The sequence below is a fragment of the Littorina saxatilis genome, linkage group LG13, assembly GCF_037325665.1.
Source record: "Littorina saxatilis isolate snail1 linkage group LG13, US_GU_Lsax_2.0, whole genome shotgun sequence".
Classification (NCBI taxonomy): Eukaryota; Metazoa; Mollusca; class Gastropoda; order Littorinimorpha; family Littorinidae; genus Littorina; species Littorina saxatilis.
In genome coordinates this window covers 14469104-14486739 of record NC_090257.1, presented here as the reverse complement: position 1 = coordinate 14486739, position 17636 = coordinate 14469104, and the positions used below count along the sequence as shown (strand labels likewise).

The 17636-nt window shown below is 45.0% G+C and overlaps 1 protein-coding gene across 8 annotated transcripts in view; it reads left to right on the top strand.

Moving 5' to 3' along the window:
- LOC138983687 (run domain Beclin-1-interacting and cysteine-rich domain-containing protein-like) overlaps positions 1–17636 on the top strand; it is a 220106-nt gene that overhangs the window by 199123 nt on the left and 3347 nt on the right. For all 8 annotated transcript variants that reach the window (XM_070356975.1, XM_070356968.1, XM_070356972.1 and 5 more), the window contains one exon: positions 4320–4410. In XM_070356975.1, coding sequence (XP_070213076.1) covers positions 4320–4410 — 91 coding nt within the window. The remainder of the gene's footprint in view (positions 1–4319; positions 4411–17636) is intronic.

Sequence of the window (17636 nt, the reverse complement as noted above, 5' to 3'; positions counted from 1 at the left end):
TTCAAATTCGCCGCGCAGTCAGGCTGATCATCCAGCATGTAAAGAAAAGTGACCACAATCCTGAAAAACGGCAACAAATCAAGGGTTTTTGTGGTGTTTTTGCTGGGTAGCCGCTGTTGATATGCAATAAATCTAAAACTACAAATAGCAGTCTCTCCAAATTTCACAGAACGATGACAAAGACCCTCATCAGTATATGTTCCAGTACTTAGAGCAAACAGAACCCGAGAATAGACGTAACGGTTTTCCGTTAAAAATTCGTAAACGTTTGTAACGTCCAAGAAACAAATGTGACATGCACTCAACTTTGTATACTTTACAAAGAATGGTGCCAGTACATGTGTGCCAAGTTTCAGAAACATTCTTTTACGGGCTCAAAAGTTATGATTGTTTGAAAAGAGGTGAAAAATGCTGTCCCTGGTGTCTTTCGCGCAACTTTTTTAAAGGACTTTTTCTATAATTTTGTTTCCCGTTCTCCGATAGGATGCGTATAGCCTTCACGGATGATGCGAACAACTTGCTCAGTAGCAGTTGCAGAAAAGAACTGTTCACGTGTTTTGAACACAGCTGTGCTGTATAAGAAAGAAGTAAAGAAGACAAAGAATCAAAAAGACAGAAGAATGAAGACATGACGTCATGTAATTAAAAAAAATATGACGTCAGATGGAGGCAACACTTGGTTTTTCTCATCGTCGTCTTGATAGCGGCGAGACACAATCTGGCATTTGCTGTGATGAATCAGCTACGAAATAGAGCTGTGGAGATGGACATCGCCAAGTTTTTAAGAGTCTGTAAGAGCATTGTCTCGAGGTCATAACGGCCTACCATACAGAGAACCGTTATCTGTCCGTTATGACACAGAGAGAACGCCTTTTTGGTTGTCCCTTAATGTGTAAACCGTGAACATCAAGCTACGGGAACAGTCACACAAACTCAAAATGTATAATTATTTGGAGGTCGGTTTATTTTTTTTATCATGCACACATGTATGCAAACACACACGTAGTCACTGACAGACAGATGCATAAACTCATGCACTTGCACACCAGAACACCGTGCCAAAGACAAATTTCAAAAACAACACACCTAACAACAGATCTTATATGGAAAAGGGTTTCAATCGCTGAGCTTTGTGCAATTAACCTTGACAGTGGAAAGTGTGTGTCCCGACCACTCGGCCACCTTGATATGAGTTTTGCAGACGTCATTGTCTAAAAATAGAACAGCGCAGTGGAGTGAGATTTTACTTTTTATTTCTTCAAAGTCATGAGGCTATGTCTTTTGAGCCCATGAAAAAATGTTTCTGAAACTTGGCACACATGTAATGACACCATTTTTTGCAAAGTTGCGTGCATGTCACATTTGTTTCGAGGACGTTACGAACGTTTGCAAATTATTAACGGAAAACCGTTACAACGTCCATTCTCGGGTTCTGTTTGCTCCAAGTACAAGCGCGAATCCAGATGAGGGTCTTTATCATCGTTCTGTGAAATTTGGAGAGGCTGCTATTTGTAGTATTAGATTTATTGCATATCAACTGCAGCTACCCAGCAAAAACATCACAAAAACCCTGGATTTTTTGCCGTTTTTGACTCACATGCGAAGCAAAAGTGAGTCTATGTACTCACCCGAGTCGTCCGTCCATCCGTCCGTCCGTCCGGAAAACTTTAACGTTGGATATTTCTTGGACACTATTCAGTCTATCAGTACCAAATTTGGCAAGATGGTGACAAGGCCCCAAAAAACATACATAGCATCTTGACCTTGCTTCAAGGTCAAGGTCGCAGGGGCCATAAATGTTGTCTAAAAAACAGCTATTTTTCCCATTTTTCCCATTTTCTCTGAAGTTTTTGAGATTGAATACCTCACCTATATATGATATATAGGGCAAAGTAAGCCCCATCTTTTGATACCAGTTTGGTTTACCTTGCTTATGTCTTACTTTTAAGAATTTATGTGATTTCTGTCACATCGTTATGGCTGGGTGCAGCGTTGCTTTAACCTTTTTCAAGGCTAGTCTGGCTGATCGACACGGAAAGCAGCCTCTTACTAGTAGCTTCTGTGAGAAGTGGGAGTAAGCGTTCTTTCTGGCTATTTTGAATATAGACAGCTTTTTAAGAAAAACTTATTTATTATTTTTGGGTTTCTTCAAAATTTTCTGGCTTTTAAGCTGAAAATGGGGAAAACCAGTTTCGAACTGCTTTTTCAATTCATGAAGCAAGATGGTGGCTCTTTTAGAGTCACGTTTAGCAAATTAAACATTTCGAGTTTCGAAGTTTTTCTTACTCGCACGGATCTTAATGTTAGACCATTGAATCAAAGGTCACTTGCCGTATTTTTCATCTCCGTCGTGATTTAACCTAGGCATTTTAGCTGAAATGGAGAAAACCAGCTTCCTATTGCAATTTCATTCCATGAAGCAAGAGTTTGGCTCCTTTAGAGTCACGTTTAGCCAATTTAACTTTGCGAGTTTCGAAGTTTTTTCTGACTTGCACGGATCTTGTTAGATCATTGAATCAAAGGGCATTTGCCTTAGCTTTCATCTCCGTCGTGATTTAACCTAGAACGGTTGTAAATGACGTTAAACAATGTTTTAAGGAGGGAAGAAGGTCCATCTACTCTGGTGGAGGTATGACTTTTTGAAGTCAACCTTACCTAGGTGGACTGCTATTCTGGATTCTTGCTCCTGGGGAGCTTGATGTAGATATTTGTCCCGTGAGGACGCTAAGAAGGTACCGGTCATGGACTCGGCTTTGGGTCAGAAAGTCAGAAGCTTTTATGCTATCACTTAACACAGCAAGGTGTAAGGATATTGTGAAAGTAACTTTAACCAAGTGAGTCTCCATGTTGATCAGACAGGTGTTTACCTGCTGACAAACACAGTCTGGGGATGTTAGGGCAGTTTTGCCTCTCACTGTAGCTAGAACGTATGAGGCAAGGGCATGGGCCTCCTCTTTGACAGTCCTCCGGTCGGGCCCTTTAGGCTGAAGACTGGAGTAGGCTTACTGGCGGTCTGAGGAGGTTTTCAGTAACTTCTTCCTCAGAGGCGTCTTGAGTCAGGACAGCAGTTCCGCGTTACCTGTTATGGTAGCCGCGGGAGAGGTCCTAAGATCATAATTCCACTATATACCCGCCACCTATAGTAGCAATCTGCTATTTGTGAGTTGGGTAAAGATATGTAATTCAAATCCAAAATTTTATAAATAAATTTTCATTTAATTAATATACTTACCCAACTCACAACATTTATTCCCTCACACCTCCCCGCTGTGGTTGGTACTGGGGTCTAAAAAAGAGTGAGTTGGGCTTCGTTTGGAATGATAATATGGCGGCATATGCGCACGCATATGGAAGTCAGACTAGCAATAGTCTGGCCTTATGGGATTGATCACTTTCTTTTTTAGAGTGGTCTCCCTTGTTACCAAGGGGACGCGTACAGCGTAACCAGCACTGAACTAGAGTTAATTGCTATTTGTGAGTTGGGTAAGTATATTAATTAAATGAAAATTTATTTATAAAATTTTGGATTTTGATCCACTGATCATTTAATTTTTGCAAACTGCAGACACGAAGCCAACTTCACAAGCTTTTTGTGTGCAAAGAAACACTAAATCTACACCACTCCCACCTGCAAAGAAGAAAACTGAACTACTATTACAGTCTTTGTCCTAGGCACGCACACAGACACAGAGACACACTCAGATGTAACCAAATGCGTCAATCTGAAGGAAGAAAAACATCACATCTGGCATCATAGTTCATGTTGAGAACATCGTTGCAAACAGAAACGTCACATTTGCATACTTGCGAGGCAACAGTAACACACACACAACACACACACACAATAAGATGTAACCAAATGGTTCAATCTAAAGGAAGAGAAACATCACATCTGGCATTATAGTTCATGTTGAGAACATTGTTGCAAACACACAACACACAGTAAAACTCACACAAACACAGTCAGGTCATTTGGACTTTTTATCAAGGTCCAACTAACCTTTTGTCCTCTTAAGTCGTGGAACAACAGGTGGGGTTGTTGTTGGGAAGGGTGGGGGGGAGTAGTGGGAAGTTTGCAGACGCTGTACAAGCTAGTTTACAAGCGTGATAAACGTTCATGTTCATATGGTGAACCCCAACATTAGACGAGTTAATAAAAAAAACACTTTTGCTGCCCTCCCTCCCTACGCAAAACGTTAACATGAGGGGTTTATTATTTGGACCCAAAAAAAGGGAGGAAGTTTTAAATTGGGGGGTCTTAAAAGGGGGTTCCACTGTACTACAGTCTTAGGGTAACATTGATTATGGTCTGCTTTCAGCTGTGTCAAGGGCTTGGTTTCATCTGTGAAATCTGCCAAGGTACTGACGTCATCTTCCCATTCCAGCTGAGCCGCAGCACCTTGTGTCCAGGTAGGCTCAAGTGTTTTACACAACTTGTACCCTTGTGCTCATGCATTCAATATGATCTTTTTACATTCAGTCAAGTATCGATGATCACCACTAAATTTTAACAGGGTAACAGATGACCTTCACCCCCTAGGTATTGTTATCAAATTAACTACCAAACAGATTTTTCTTTAATTTGATGTATGCATAAATTTCAAGGGCATTTGCTTCTGTTGTTTTTCTCCAACTTTTGACGTCTTATTTGCCTGTGTGCAAAAGTTTAGGCAGCATTTTTTCATCAAATTCTTTTTTTTTAATTTGTCACACAACCTTTGACCCAATCTAGACTATGGGATTGCTTATCAGCTTGATACCTAAACAATTTTTTTATAAAATGTTTGTTTAAAATCTGCCGATTTTTGGACTTTTTTTATAAATCGAAATTTGAATCACAAAAGGGATATCACTGTTAATGTATTCCTTAGTACCTCCTGTTTCCAAAAAATATATAGTTTTCTGTGATTGATTGAAAATGTACTTAAAAATTGAGAAAACCGTGAAAAGGCCTCTTTTTTAATTTTTGGAAAATTTTTTACACTCATGAAATAGAGGTTAAATTACATTTATAAAACTCCTGCAATGCAACCGAGGGGTGGATTAAATCTAGTTGATTATTTTTAGACAAGTGAGAAATTAGAACGAACTACTTTGATTACACCAAAAATCACACGTGGATTATTCGAAGTAAGAATAAAGAGGGCTAAAAAATAATCAACACTAGAATTTATTTTTAGAACATTTGAAACCCAGACGATTGGACCCTGTTGCGGAAGAATACGTACAACGTTGACTCAAAACTGTAACAACAATGGCTGACGTGTATGAAGTACACGCATACCTCGCCAGGTTTGTTTCTGTGACCAGTCGACAGACGATGCCATTTGCTTTGTGTGTGTTTTTGTTGTTGCTTACTGTACGTGTAAAATCCAGTTCTTTAACAGGCAACAAACCTTGCAAATTTCCAGAAGCTGCAATCTGAAGCGACCTATCTCTGATTCTAGCAGACGATCTCTCCAATGTTTAACACAAAATCAGCAAACTCTCCTGTCACATAGAACGTCCATTATATAGTGCAATGTTGAAATGAAATTACCGGTCTGAAACATTTAGTCGTTTCTTCTGAGACAATCCTTGTTCTCTTATCATCTACAGATTTACCGCAGTCTTCACCACGCGAATTCACAACAGAAGTCAGATTTTCGAACATATACAATCTACGTAGGCAAGCACGATACGTCATGACGTCATATGATTCCTAGCATATTGACGTAATGCTAAACATCCGGTTATCCCGAGTTTTCTCCGTAATACATGTCCGTGGGTTTTTCAATGTTCGGTTATTTCCGTGGCTTCATGCGGAAAGGGAACCGTCGTCTGCTATCAACGACATGGACCATTCTGGTTTGTGCTGACAAAAACATGATTTTAACACAGAATGTAATGTCAGAATAGCTATATAAACGCTATTGTGTTTTAATCGTAGCAATGGGGTCCGATATTTAGACCAGACAAGTATAATGCCGACGAGTCGGAGACTAAGAATAAAGTAAAAGAATAGGGACTATTTGAATGACGCGCATTTGACACTCTGAGTGATTAGGCTGAAATGAAATTGCGTACAAAATGTCGTCTGCATGACTGCATGTTCGACCCGTGTTGTTCGTTGTATAAATAGCTTAAACAATGACGACAACTCGTTGATTACTGGAAAATAAACCACTCGTGGGTATTTGCAGCCGCTTGGTAATTCACTCGTGTGCTCCGCACACTTTAACGTCCGGAAAACTTTAACGTTGGATATTTCTTGGACACTATTCAGTCTATCAGTACCAAATTTGGCAAGATGGTGTATGATGACAAGGCCCCAAAAAACATACATATCATCTTGACCTTGCTTCAAGGTCAAGGTCGCAGGGGCCATAAATGTTGTCTAAAAAACAGCTATTTTTCACATTTTCCCCATTTTCTCTGAAGTTTTTGAGATTGAATACCTCACCTATATATGATATATAGGGCAAAGTAAGCCCCATCTTTTGATACCAGTTTGGTTTACCTTGCTTCAAGGTCAAGGTCACAGGAGCTCTTCAAAGTTGGATTGTATACATATTTTGAAGTGACCTTGACCCTGAACTATGGAAGATAACTGTTTCAAACTTAAAAATTATGTGGGGCACATGTTATGCTTTCATCATGAGACACATTTGGTCACATATGATCAAGGTCAAGGTCACTTTGACCCTTATGAAATGTGACCAAAATAAGGTAGTGAACCACTAAAAGTGACCATATCTCATGGTAGAAAGAGCCAATAAGCACCATTGTACTTCCTATGTCTTGAATTAACAGCTTTGTGTTGCATGACCTTGGATGACCTTGACCTTGGGTCAAGGTCACATGTATTTTGGTAGGAAAAATGTGTAAAGCAGTTCTTAGTGTATGATGTCATTGCTAGGTTTAGTTATTTGACCTTGACCCTGAAGGTCAAGGTCATGTCAGGGTCAAGCATGTGAGTCGTATGGGCTTTGCCCTTCTTGTTGTTGTTGGTCAGCATGGCTGACTCGGATAAAAAGCGGGGTAAAGCCGACGTTAAGGGCAAAGTTAAGCCTAAGTCGTCTTCTTCTTCCAAACCACCAGTGATAGTTGTTAGAGCTGAGTTGTTGTTTCTGATGAAGCTCGCAACACGCTTATGACTGCCTATTTCTGCTCCTAGCGCACTTGCGTCTGGCTCTCAGCTGGACACTCGATCCTTTTGTTTCTGCCTCTCCCTCTGTGTTGGCATCGGAGCAGGGTGCTCTGGTGTCTTCTCTTCTTAAATCTTTGGTTCTAGAGATTCGTAGCATGGTTAAAGAGGAGATGCAGCGTTCCACGCCATCCACCAGCGTCGTGCTTCCTCCGTCCGTGGGGGATGTGCGGTCCTTGGCTTCTTTGTCGGCGCCTTTGGCTTCCGGTTCCAGGGAGCAGTTTCCTGTCTTTTCGGTTTCTGCCGCCGCGGGCGGCACAAAGTTGAACTGGTCCAACAGCCCTCGTGAGGCGACCGGACACTCCCTTTTGGGAGACAGTTCTCTGGGGCATTTTCACAACTTGCATTCTGGCTGCGGCCGGGGCAGTCGTTGCTTCACCCTGTGGGTGGGGTGGCTTCCGCCTATCCAGTTCCGGTGGCTTTGGATGGTCACTCGACTTACCCTTTCTCTCATGTCAGTCAAGGGATGAGTCAAGATGATTTCCGGGTACATGGGTTTCCGGTTTCCGGTTATCCCGCACACCCTTCCGCCACCGGCGACTGTGACTTCGCTCAGTGTCCTTCGCTCGACTACTCTGACGGTCAGTCTCTTGCTAGTGAGGAGACACGGTCGGGATTCCCGTCTAGGCTCAAGGCTGCACTTGAAGCTGCGGCGGAGGTGACATCCCGTTATTTTCCGGAAGGTGCATCAGCTTTGTCCGCTTCCGCTTCGGTTGCCCCTTCAGCTATGTCTGACTTTCGTCTCGCGAAGGAGGAGGATTCCTGCTTCCGGTTCGAAGAGTCTCCTTCGGTGGCTTACCACCTTGCGCATGTTTTGGCTAAGCCATCACAACCCGGAAGTGGTATTCCTTCTGTCCCTGTTCCTCTTCTGGTTCCTTATGGGCCAGTTCCGGAACAGGCTCAGCCTTGGCTGACTTCGGAGTCTCAAGCCTCTACCTTTGTTCCTTCGGGGCATAGGAAGTTCAACTTGAACAGATCCGGTCGGAACTTGCTTTCGTCCTTCGCTCTTCCGCGCACAACTTTACAGGTGTCGCAGGAATTGCTTCCTCTGTTGGTTAAACCATTGAAGTGTGATTCGGGTGTGACGGTAACAGAACACACCCTTCTCGCGTCAGAGGAGATAGGACGTCAGCTCCTGGAACTAGCATCCATTTCTGAGACGATCATCAGGACGCTTTCTCGGTCTCTGACCGAGAGTCTTGATCCGTTCACACTCAGTGAGGATCAGGATGCTGATGATGTTTCTACTCATCTTGCAGCCCTTGCTAGGGTGAATGAAGAGCAGATGCGACTATCCTCCCTGCACTATGCTCACGCAGTCATGTGCAGGAGGGATTTGTTCCTCTCGCACTCGCAGTTTACGGATCAGGTTACCTGAGACACGTTGAGAGTGTCTCCGGTCGCAGAGGGGTCTCTCTTTGGTCATTTGGCGCTTGACGCTCGACACAAGGAGATCCAGTCAAATAAGGACCAACCGTTCTCTGACTTTACTCTGCAGGGAATCAAACAGAGCAAGCCTACTCAGCAAAAGCAGGCTCAGTCCTCTGCTCATCCCAAACCTGCATCCAAACGGCAAGCTCAGCAGGTTTCTCGTGGTTCGAAGAAAAGAACTGCTTCGGGAAGGGGGCGGGGCGGCTCTAGCAGCAAGCCCCACCCCCAAAGAAGTGCTCCCGATCTCACCCCCCTTCCGCCCTCCACCTTGGTGATGGCGGGAGGCCCCTCCCGGGCACTTTCGCATTGGATGGTCTCTGTATGCTTCCGACTGCTCTGGCAGGAGGAAAAGGCACCTCTTTCCCGGCGTCCGCCGGTCTTCAAGCCCCCCTTCTCACAGGAAGCAAGGTCCGTTCTTCAGGCGGAGATTGCCTTCCTGGTACAGAAGGGCGCGGTGGAGAGGGTCCTAGATCACAGCTCCCTGGGGTTTTACGGGCGTCTTTTCGCCGTTTCCCAAGGCTTCAGGAGCATGGCGTCCTGTTTTGGATTTATCCCATCTCAACACTTTCTTGAGAGATATAAAATTCAAAATGGAGACGCCAGCCTCGGTCAGAGACTCTCTCCGTCCAGGAGACTGGGCGACCTCGATTGATCTGACGGATGCATATTTTCACATTCTTATGCATCCGGCCGACCGGAAATGGCTTCGTTTCCGGTGGGGCGATCAGATCTACCAGTTCCGCGCTCTCGCTCCGTGGATTTTTACCATGGTGGTGAGACAGTTCTGCGCACTGGTGAGGTTGCAGGGTATTCGACTGCGGGTGTATCTGGACGATTGGCTCATTCTGAACCAATCAATCAATCAATCAATCAATCAATGACGCTTATATCGCGCATATTCCGTGGGTACAGTTCTAGGCGCTCTGCAGTGATGCCGTGTGAGATGAAATTTTATACGGCCAGTAGATTGCAGCCATTTCGGCGCATATTTACCTTTCACGGCCTATTATTCCAAGTCACACGGGTATAGGTAGACAATTATTAACTGTGCCTAAGCAATTTTGCCAGGAAAGACCCTTTTGTCAATCGTGGGATCTTTAACGTGCACACCCAATGTAGTGTACACGGGGGGAGGGTTCGGACACCGAAGAGAGTCTGCACACAAAGTTGACTCTGAAATAAATTTCCGCCGAACCTGGGATCGAACTCACGCTGACAGCGGCCAACTGAATACAAATCCAGCGCGCTACCAACTGAGCTATATCCCCGCAACCAATCCCAGACAGGCTGCTCGCAGCATACCCAGTCGGTTCTTCGAGAAGCCAACTTGTTGGGTTTCTCAATCAACCGATCAAAGTCGGAGTTGATTCTGTCCCAGACATTCACCTATCTCGGTATGTCTTTCAACACGGTCTCTTGGACTGTCCAACCCTCCCAGAGGAGGGTGGACAAGCTCCAAGCTCTCATTCGCTCCACTTTGCCTCTCCTGAGGGCTTCCCTCTGGACGCTCGCCTCCATCTTGGGGCAGATGGAGTCCATGGCTCTCTTGGTTCCTCTGGGCAGGGTCCACAAACGGCCTTTTCAGTTGGCACTGAAACCGTATGTGGACTCTCCTCGGGTGGACTGGAACGCCCTTGTCCCTCTTCAGGGATGGTTTCAGTCTACGACCCTTCAGTGGTTAGACACGGAATGGGTCTGCAGAGAAGTGCCGATTGCCTTGCCTCCCCCAGACATGGACCTCTTCACGGATGCGTCCTTGCTGGGGTGGGGGGCACACACGGACCTACGTACAACGTCAGGTCTGTGGTCGGCGGAACAGAGCCTGTGGCACATGAACTTGCTGGAGCTAGAAGCTGTTGCTCTAGCTCTGGTCGAGTTTCTTCCCTCCCTTCATGCAAAGCATGTTCGTCTGTTTACAGACAACACGACAGTGGCAGCTTATCTCAACAAGCAGGGAGGTTCGCAGTCCCCGTCTCTCTCGAACAGGGCCTGGGAGATCCTGAAGTGGTGTTCGCAACACCATATCACGATCTCAGCCAGGTACCTTCCAGGGAGCCTGAACACTCTGGCGGACGCGCTCAGCCGCTCAGACAGGGTGCTTCAGTCGGACTGGACGATCACTCACGGGGCACTGCTTCGCCTTTGGGCCCAGGTCTAAAAGCCTCTGGTAGACCTTTTTGCCACAAGGTTCTCAAAGAGGCTTCCGGTCTTTGTCTTGCCGTTCCCGGATCCTCAGGCATGGCAGACGAACGCTTTGGACTTTCCCTGGACGGGTCTGGAGGCGTACGCCTTCCCGCCGTTTCCGTTACTCGGCAGAGTAATCAGAAAGGCGGAGTTGGAGGGGCCGGCCCTTCTGTTGGTTGCCCCCCTTTGGCCATCGCAGGCCTGGTTCCCGGACCTGCTCAGGCTCGCTCACGGTCCTCCCATTCCTCTCTCACTAGTGAGAGGGGAGCTGGTGCAGCCTCGAACAGGCGTTCCACACGAAGAGCCCCAGTTGCTCAAGCTTCACGTGTGGCGGTTGTTCGGGACTCGCTGATGCGTGCTGGAGCATCAGAATTGACGATGGACTTAGTCGGTCGCTCACACAGAGCGTCTACTTCGTCTGTTTATGCTTCACACTGGAGGGGCCGGCCCTTCTGTTGGTTGCCCCCCTTTGGCCATCGCAGGCCTGGTTCCCGGACCTGCTCAGGCTCGCTCACGGTCCTCCCATTCCTCTCTCACTAGTGAGAGGGGAGCTGGTGCAGCCTCGAACAGGCGTTCCACATGAAGAGCCCCAGTTGCTCAAGCTTCATGTGTGGCGGTTGTTCGGGACTCGCTGATGCGTGCTGGAGCATCAGAATTGACGATGGACTTAGTCGGTCGCTCACACAGAGCGTCTACTTCGTCTGTTTATGCTTCACACTGGAGGGCCTGGGCCGCCTGGTGTTCTGCTCGTGGATTGAACTCGGTTGCGCCTCGCTCCATGCAAGTTGCCAACCATCTTTCCTTCTTGTCCTCCCAGGGGGCTTCCGCTTCCTCTCTGAGGGTACGGAGATCAGCTATCTCAGCTACTCTTGGACAGATTGGACGTTCCATTAGCGTCAGCGGAGTCATTGCGGCAGTCATTAAGGGCGCGGCCCTTAAGGAGGCTAGATCTCGCTCTCCCACTCCTAAGTGGGATCTCTTCCTCGTGTTGGAATTCTTGCGTTCAGCCGAATTCGAACCTTTGAGCGACGCTTAAGCCTTTCCAATCTGACACGGAAAACTCTTTTTCTGTTACTGTTAGCAACAGCCCGTAGAGGTAGTGAAATTCACGCCCTCTCTGGAATTCCAGAGGATATCTCGCATGAGTCGGACGGCTCAGTCTCTTTGCGATTTCGCCCGGAGTTTCTGGCAAAGAATCAAGCTCCGGAACAAGCCTCTCCTCTGATTCTTGTCAAGCCCCTTACCAACGTTTTGGCTCCTGCGGATCCAGACTTGGTTAATTGGCCAGTTCGTGCCCTTGGCTTTTACCTTGCTCGCACTCAGCCGGTCAGGTCTAGCTCACAGAAGCTCTTATTCATCTCGCTCAACACAGCAAGAGAAAAAGACATCTCTAAGGTAACGTTGGCCCGGTGGGTGTCTTCCCTCATCAGACAAGCTTATGGGTGGAGCCACTTGAACAAAGGGTGGGCGCAGCCTGCCTTTCCCCTGGACTCGGCCCGAGCCCATGAGACAAGGGCTTGGGCATCATCTTTAGCCGTCTTGCGCTCTAAGAGGCTAGAAGAGGTGCTGTCCACAGCATTTTGGCGCTCTGAAGATGTTTTTATTAACTATTATCTTCGGGACGTCTCGGCTGTCCGTCAGGATGGCTCTCGTGGACTTCCTGCATTGATTGCAGCTGGCCAGTTTCTGGCAAGGATTTGAGAACGAGTTTGAAATTTTTTCTTTCCCACCGCCTTGTTGAAGCTATCTGCTATATGTGATTCGGAGTAAGAATATGTAATTTAATCGAAAATTTTGAAAGTAAATTTTCATTTGATTAATATACTTACCCGAATCACATAGTGTATGCCCTCCCACCTGCCCCGCGTATGGTTTTTTAGTTTCTTTAAAGCCGTATGATTGTAGCCACGTGGTGATAGAGGTAGTGACGTAGTACACACCAATGGGAGGTAACTCACAGAGTGTGTGCTCATTACCATAGCTATTTTTAGCTCTTTTGGTGATGGGGTTGCTTCCCTTTAAAAATGTTAGACGGGTAAGCGTTTTCAGACCTTAGCATCTCAGACTGTGTCAATGCTATATGTGCTATATGTGATTCGGGTAAGTATATTAATCAAATGAAAATTTACTTTTAAAATTTTTGATTTTCCGTAAATAACTCTGTTAAGATTTTGAGCTTTCTGGAAGAGCAAGAGCCCCTTTACCTCGGACAAGCTTTTCACAACATCCGTAGCATGTTCCATATTCTGCGCACGCTGCATCAGAGCTGTTTTTTCAGTGATGTCAGGATTCAATCCTAATTTTTGTCGTGGTAATATCTAGATTTTATTTGGAGTTTTATGTTTCTTTGCCAACATATCTCGCATACAATACACCTACTAATAGAGTACTGCAGGTGAAGTGGACACGTTGTGAACGCGGTTTAATGTAGAGTGTGTGGGTGTGTGCGTGCGTGAGTGCATGCATGCGTGCCTGAGTGAGTGTACGCATTTCTGAGCACTTTTTTTTGTGTGTGTTTAAATGTATTATGTAGTGAATGTACTCAAGCCAGGCAACATTCCTGTTTACTGCATGTGGTTGTAATAAAATCTGTTGTCATCATTTTCACGAGTTTTCAAATTTGTGCAGAGATTTCCCCAAACATGACAACCTTCCTACCCAAGGTTAAAAATGTTGAGGTAAAAAAAGCTAAGGGTACTTTACTTGAGTTTGAAAAAATGTCACTGGCGTGGCAAAAATGCTCACCTGCATTTCACTCACTAAGCGAAATTCTAAAATTCTATGAGATTAGCCAACTAAATCATGTGATTTTATTAGATCATAGTTAAGACATATCATACTTTCTGAAATTTGAAAAAAATTGCAAATATCAAATGTATCCTTCCGACTAGCGGTTAATATGACTTGCGTCATTGACGTGGCACTTGAGCGTCACTGACGTGGCACGTGTGAATTCAATGTTCAATAGTAATACTATTTTTTTGTTAAAATATAGGTAGTTTTACACGGCCGATTTTAAACTGATTATTGATCTTCTCAGCCATTGTTGGACCACTATACGGCTCTTTGTCCCTCCGTCCGTTGGTCCGCCCGTTGGTCCTCCGACACCGTTGCCCATTTGAATAACTTGTGAAATAACGATTTCAATTGCACACTTTGTACACTTTGCACACTTTGTACACATATACACCTCTAGCAAACATTTTTAAAGAATTCCAGGTCAAGGTCACTACTCAAGGTCACCGGTAACATAGAGGGGGAATCGAGATGAGGGTCGTGGTGTATGTGTGTGTGTGTGTGTGTCTGTGTCTGTGTGTGTGTGTGTGTGTAGAGTGATTCAGAATAAACTACTGGACCGATCTTTATGAAATTTTACATGAGAGTTCCTGGGTATGATATCCCCAGACGTTTTTTTCTTTTTTTGGATAAATGTCTTTGATGACGTCATATCCCCCGTCGCGATATAACCTTCGTGGTTGAAAACGACATTAAACACCAAATAAAGAAAAGAAAGAAAGACGTCATATCCGGCTTTTTGTAAAAGTTGAGGCGGCACTGTCACACCCTCATTTTTCAATAAAATTGATTGAAATTTTGGCCAAGCAATCTTCGACGAAGGCCGGACTTTGGTATTGCATTTCAGCTTGGAGGCTAAAAAATTAATTTAATTACATATTCTTACCCAACTCACATAGATAGCAATAACTTCATTTTGTTGCTAAGGTATTGAAGCACTCATCCGTGGTAACACGGGAGGTAACTCTTAAAAACAAACTCTACACCATATAAGGCATGGTCCATGGTAGTTACCTCCCCTACCGGTGTCCTGCGCATGCACCGGACATACACCGGTGACACTCATTCCTTTTCCTTCAACCCACGTTGCAGTTTTACAAAGGCCTTGGTCAATAAATATGAAACAAAAGACGATATGCTCCCCCTCGGACCGACAAAAAAGCTGGTCTGTCAACAAAACCCATCAAACATCTCATAATGTCTTAGTAGTTTGTCCCGATCGCAGCATTAAGTCAATCGGAAGCTGAAAATCCTGACAAGAGTTATTTTCGAAAATCGTCTACAGTAGAACTCCCCCTTAGCGACCCCCCTGTTTACGACCACCCCCTTTTTACGACCGATTTTGCTACCACGGATGCATTCTACTATATAATGAACCCCCAGTGAACGACTCACCCCAAAATGCGACTTACGACCGAGCTTTTGGGGATGAATTACGACTTTCGCGCATTTGTAGTCGAGCAGACGAAAACAATACATGGCGGCTCTTGCTCCTCGACGAGAAAAAAAAAAATCTCGCGCACGATAGAATCCGCGGCGACTTCCTTAGGAGTCGGGAAGACGCAAATCCTGTGTATCGTCAAGGATAATGACCCAAAACGCGACTTACGACCGAGCTTTTTGGGATGATGTACGACTTTTGCGCTTATTTCGAGCAGACGAAAACACAACATGGCGGCTCTCGCTCCTCCAACTATCGCGAGAAGAAATAAAAACGAAATCTCGCGCGCGCGAGATCCTGATACATCCGGGTTTTTTCTGCACGCTATCTTGTCACGACGACTGTCTTGTTGACAAACGAAGATTCGCGAAAGAAAAAGAAAAAGCGCCGACTCTTGAGTAGAGAGCTAATAAAGTAATCGCTAATCGAGCGAAGTGGCAATCCGCGGTGACTTCCTTGGGAGTCGGGAATACAAAAATCCTGTGTGTCGTCAAGGATAATGACTCGGTGTTATCTAGATGGTGAGAAGGATAGCGAAGCGAAAGTACGCCAAGAGAGGAGCCTGTACGAAGACCTCAACGATCGTGGTCAAGTTTAGCGATGCAAGGCGACGAATCATTCATATGAGCGGAAAGATGATTCGGGAGAAAAGTCGTTATGCTTTCTATCGAGTTAGGACATTCGGATTTTACTGGTTGCGCCACAATGTCAAATGTGCTTCACTCAGCGGGGAGCAAGCATTACGCCATGAGTAAATTTTCTTTGAAATTTGAGTTCAAGTTGTTCTGCTGTCATGTGTTTGGGTGTGTGTGTGTGTGTGTGTGTGTGTTTTAATATGACAGTAAACTGCAACTGTGTGTTTGTGTGTAAACATGACAGTACATACACTGCAACCAAATTCATGACCGACCGGCCAAAAACTCAAACCCCCCTTTTAAGACCCCCCCTTTTTATGACCTAATTTTCAAGGTTTTTCCAAAGTCGTAAACAGGGGGTTCTACTGTATTAACAATTTGTCTATTCCTTATAATTTTGTGATTCCAAAAATATATAGTTTTTAAGTATTGTTGTTCATTGGTTTGAGTGTGTGTGCAGATACTTAATCTACAAGAAAGTGTTGATCCGATGTACCTGTGCACTCAATGATCTCATTAAGGACGTCTGTGTACTTTTTCAGTTTTTTTATCAATCCTTTGTGTGTGTGAGTGTGAGAGTGAATCGGACGTTTTTCAGTGCAATATTGACTGTCATCACTTTGCCGTTGGTGTGTCTTGGTTCTGAGATTGACTGGAAGGTTAATCACACTTCAGCGTTCTTGTCTTTCTTAACGTTAGTAAAAGATGGTTAGGATTACTGGGCAGGGTCCAGGAACAGCGTGGACCTAATATCAGTCTAACAGTCACAAATATCAGGATATGAGTCAACTCACATTCTGTTCGCTTTATAGTACTTTCACCAGGAGGCCATTGCTTCATGATGGAGTCAGGTGCAGTATGGTTGAACCGCAAAAAAAGTGCATGCATGTAAAAAATAAAAATAAAATAATAATAATGAAGATAAATCAATAAAAAAAAGGAAAATCCCCAGTTTTGCATGAAAAGAATAAAACTAAAACATTAAAATAAAATGAGAACAAGACAATGTTGCCTGAAGTCAAAAGCTGGAATGTGAAGTGAGTGAACATCTGATCATCTATGGAGATGAGGAAAAACGTCACAGGCAGTTTGGAAGAGAATGAAATTAAACCAAATTTGTTTTTTTGATGGTTGTGGCATAAACATTACAAACAAGCTTTTTTTCAACCAGCCCTCACCCAAAGAGGGAATAATCTAATCACATACACTCTTCAAAAAAAGTTAAGGATTACATTTTTACAAGCACGCCAAACAAAACAGACAAGACCGAATTCTTTCATTTTTTTAAAATTATATAATTGAACAACCAAGGAGTATAAATGACAAACAAAGCAAAGATCGAACGCGGCAGCGACAATTTAGCTAGAGTGTGTCAAACGTGACAACCCTCGAAAATGGAATTCACAACAATGTGAATCAGTGCCAATAACGCGTGTGCCCTCCGTTGTGTGCCAGGCATTCAACACATCGTTGGCGCATGGAGTGGATCAGGTTGCATATGAATGCTCTGGGAACTCCATTCCACTCCTGCTGGAGCCATATTGCAAGAGTTGACCCAGATTGGCAGGAGGGCGGTGATGTTGCTGTACCCGATGACAAAGCTCGTCCCATATGTGCTCTATGGGGTTCAGGTCCGGGCTGTTGGCTGGCCACAGCATCCTGTTTGCCCTGGCCTGCTGGATGAAGGTGTTTACAGCTGCAGAGCGATGGGGAGGTGCGTTGTCATCCTGAAGAATCGCACGAGGGCCGATCGCTTGGAGGGCTGGAACGACCAGGGGTTGCAGGATCTCATTCTGGTAGCGGACACCGGTCAAGTTGCCCACTACATGGTACAGAGATGTCCTTAGACGTGTGCTGATCCCTCCCCAGACCATCACAGAGCCTCCGCCAAAACGCTGTCGTTCCAGAACAGCGCCTTCTGCGAAGCGCTCTCCGCGACGCCTCCACACTCGGATGCGACCAT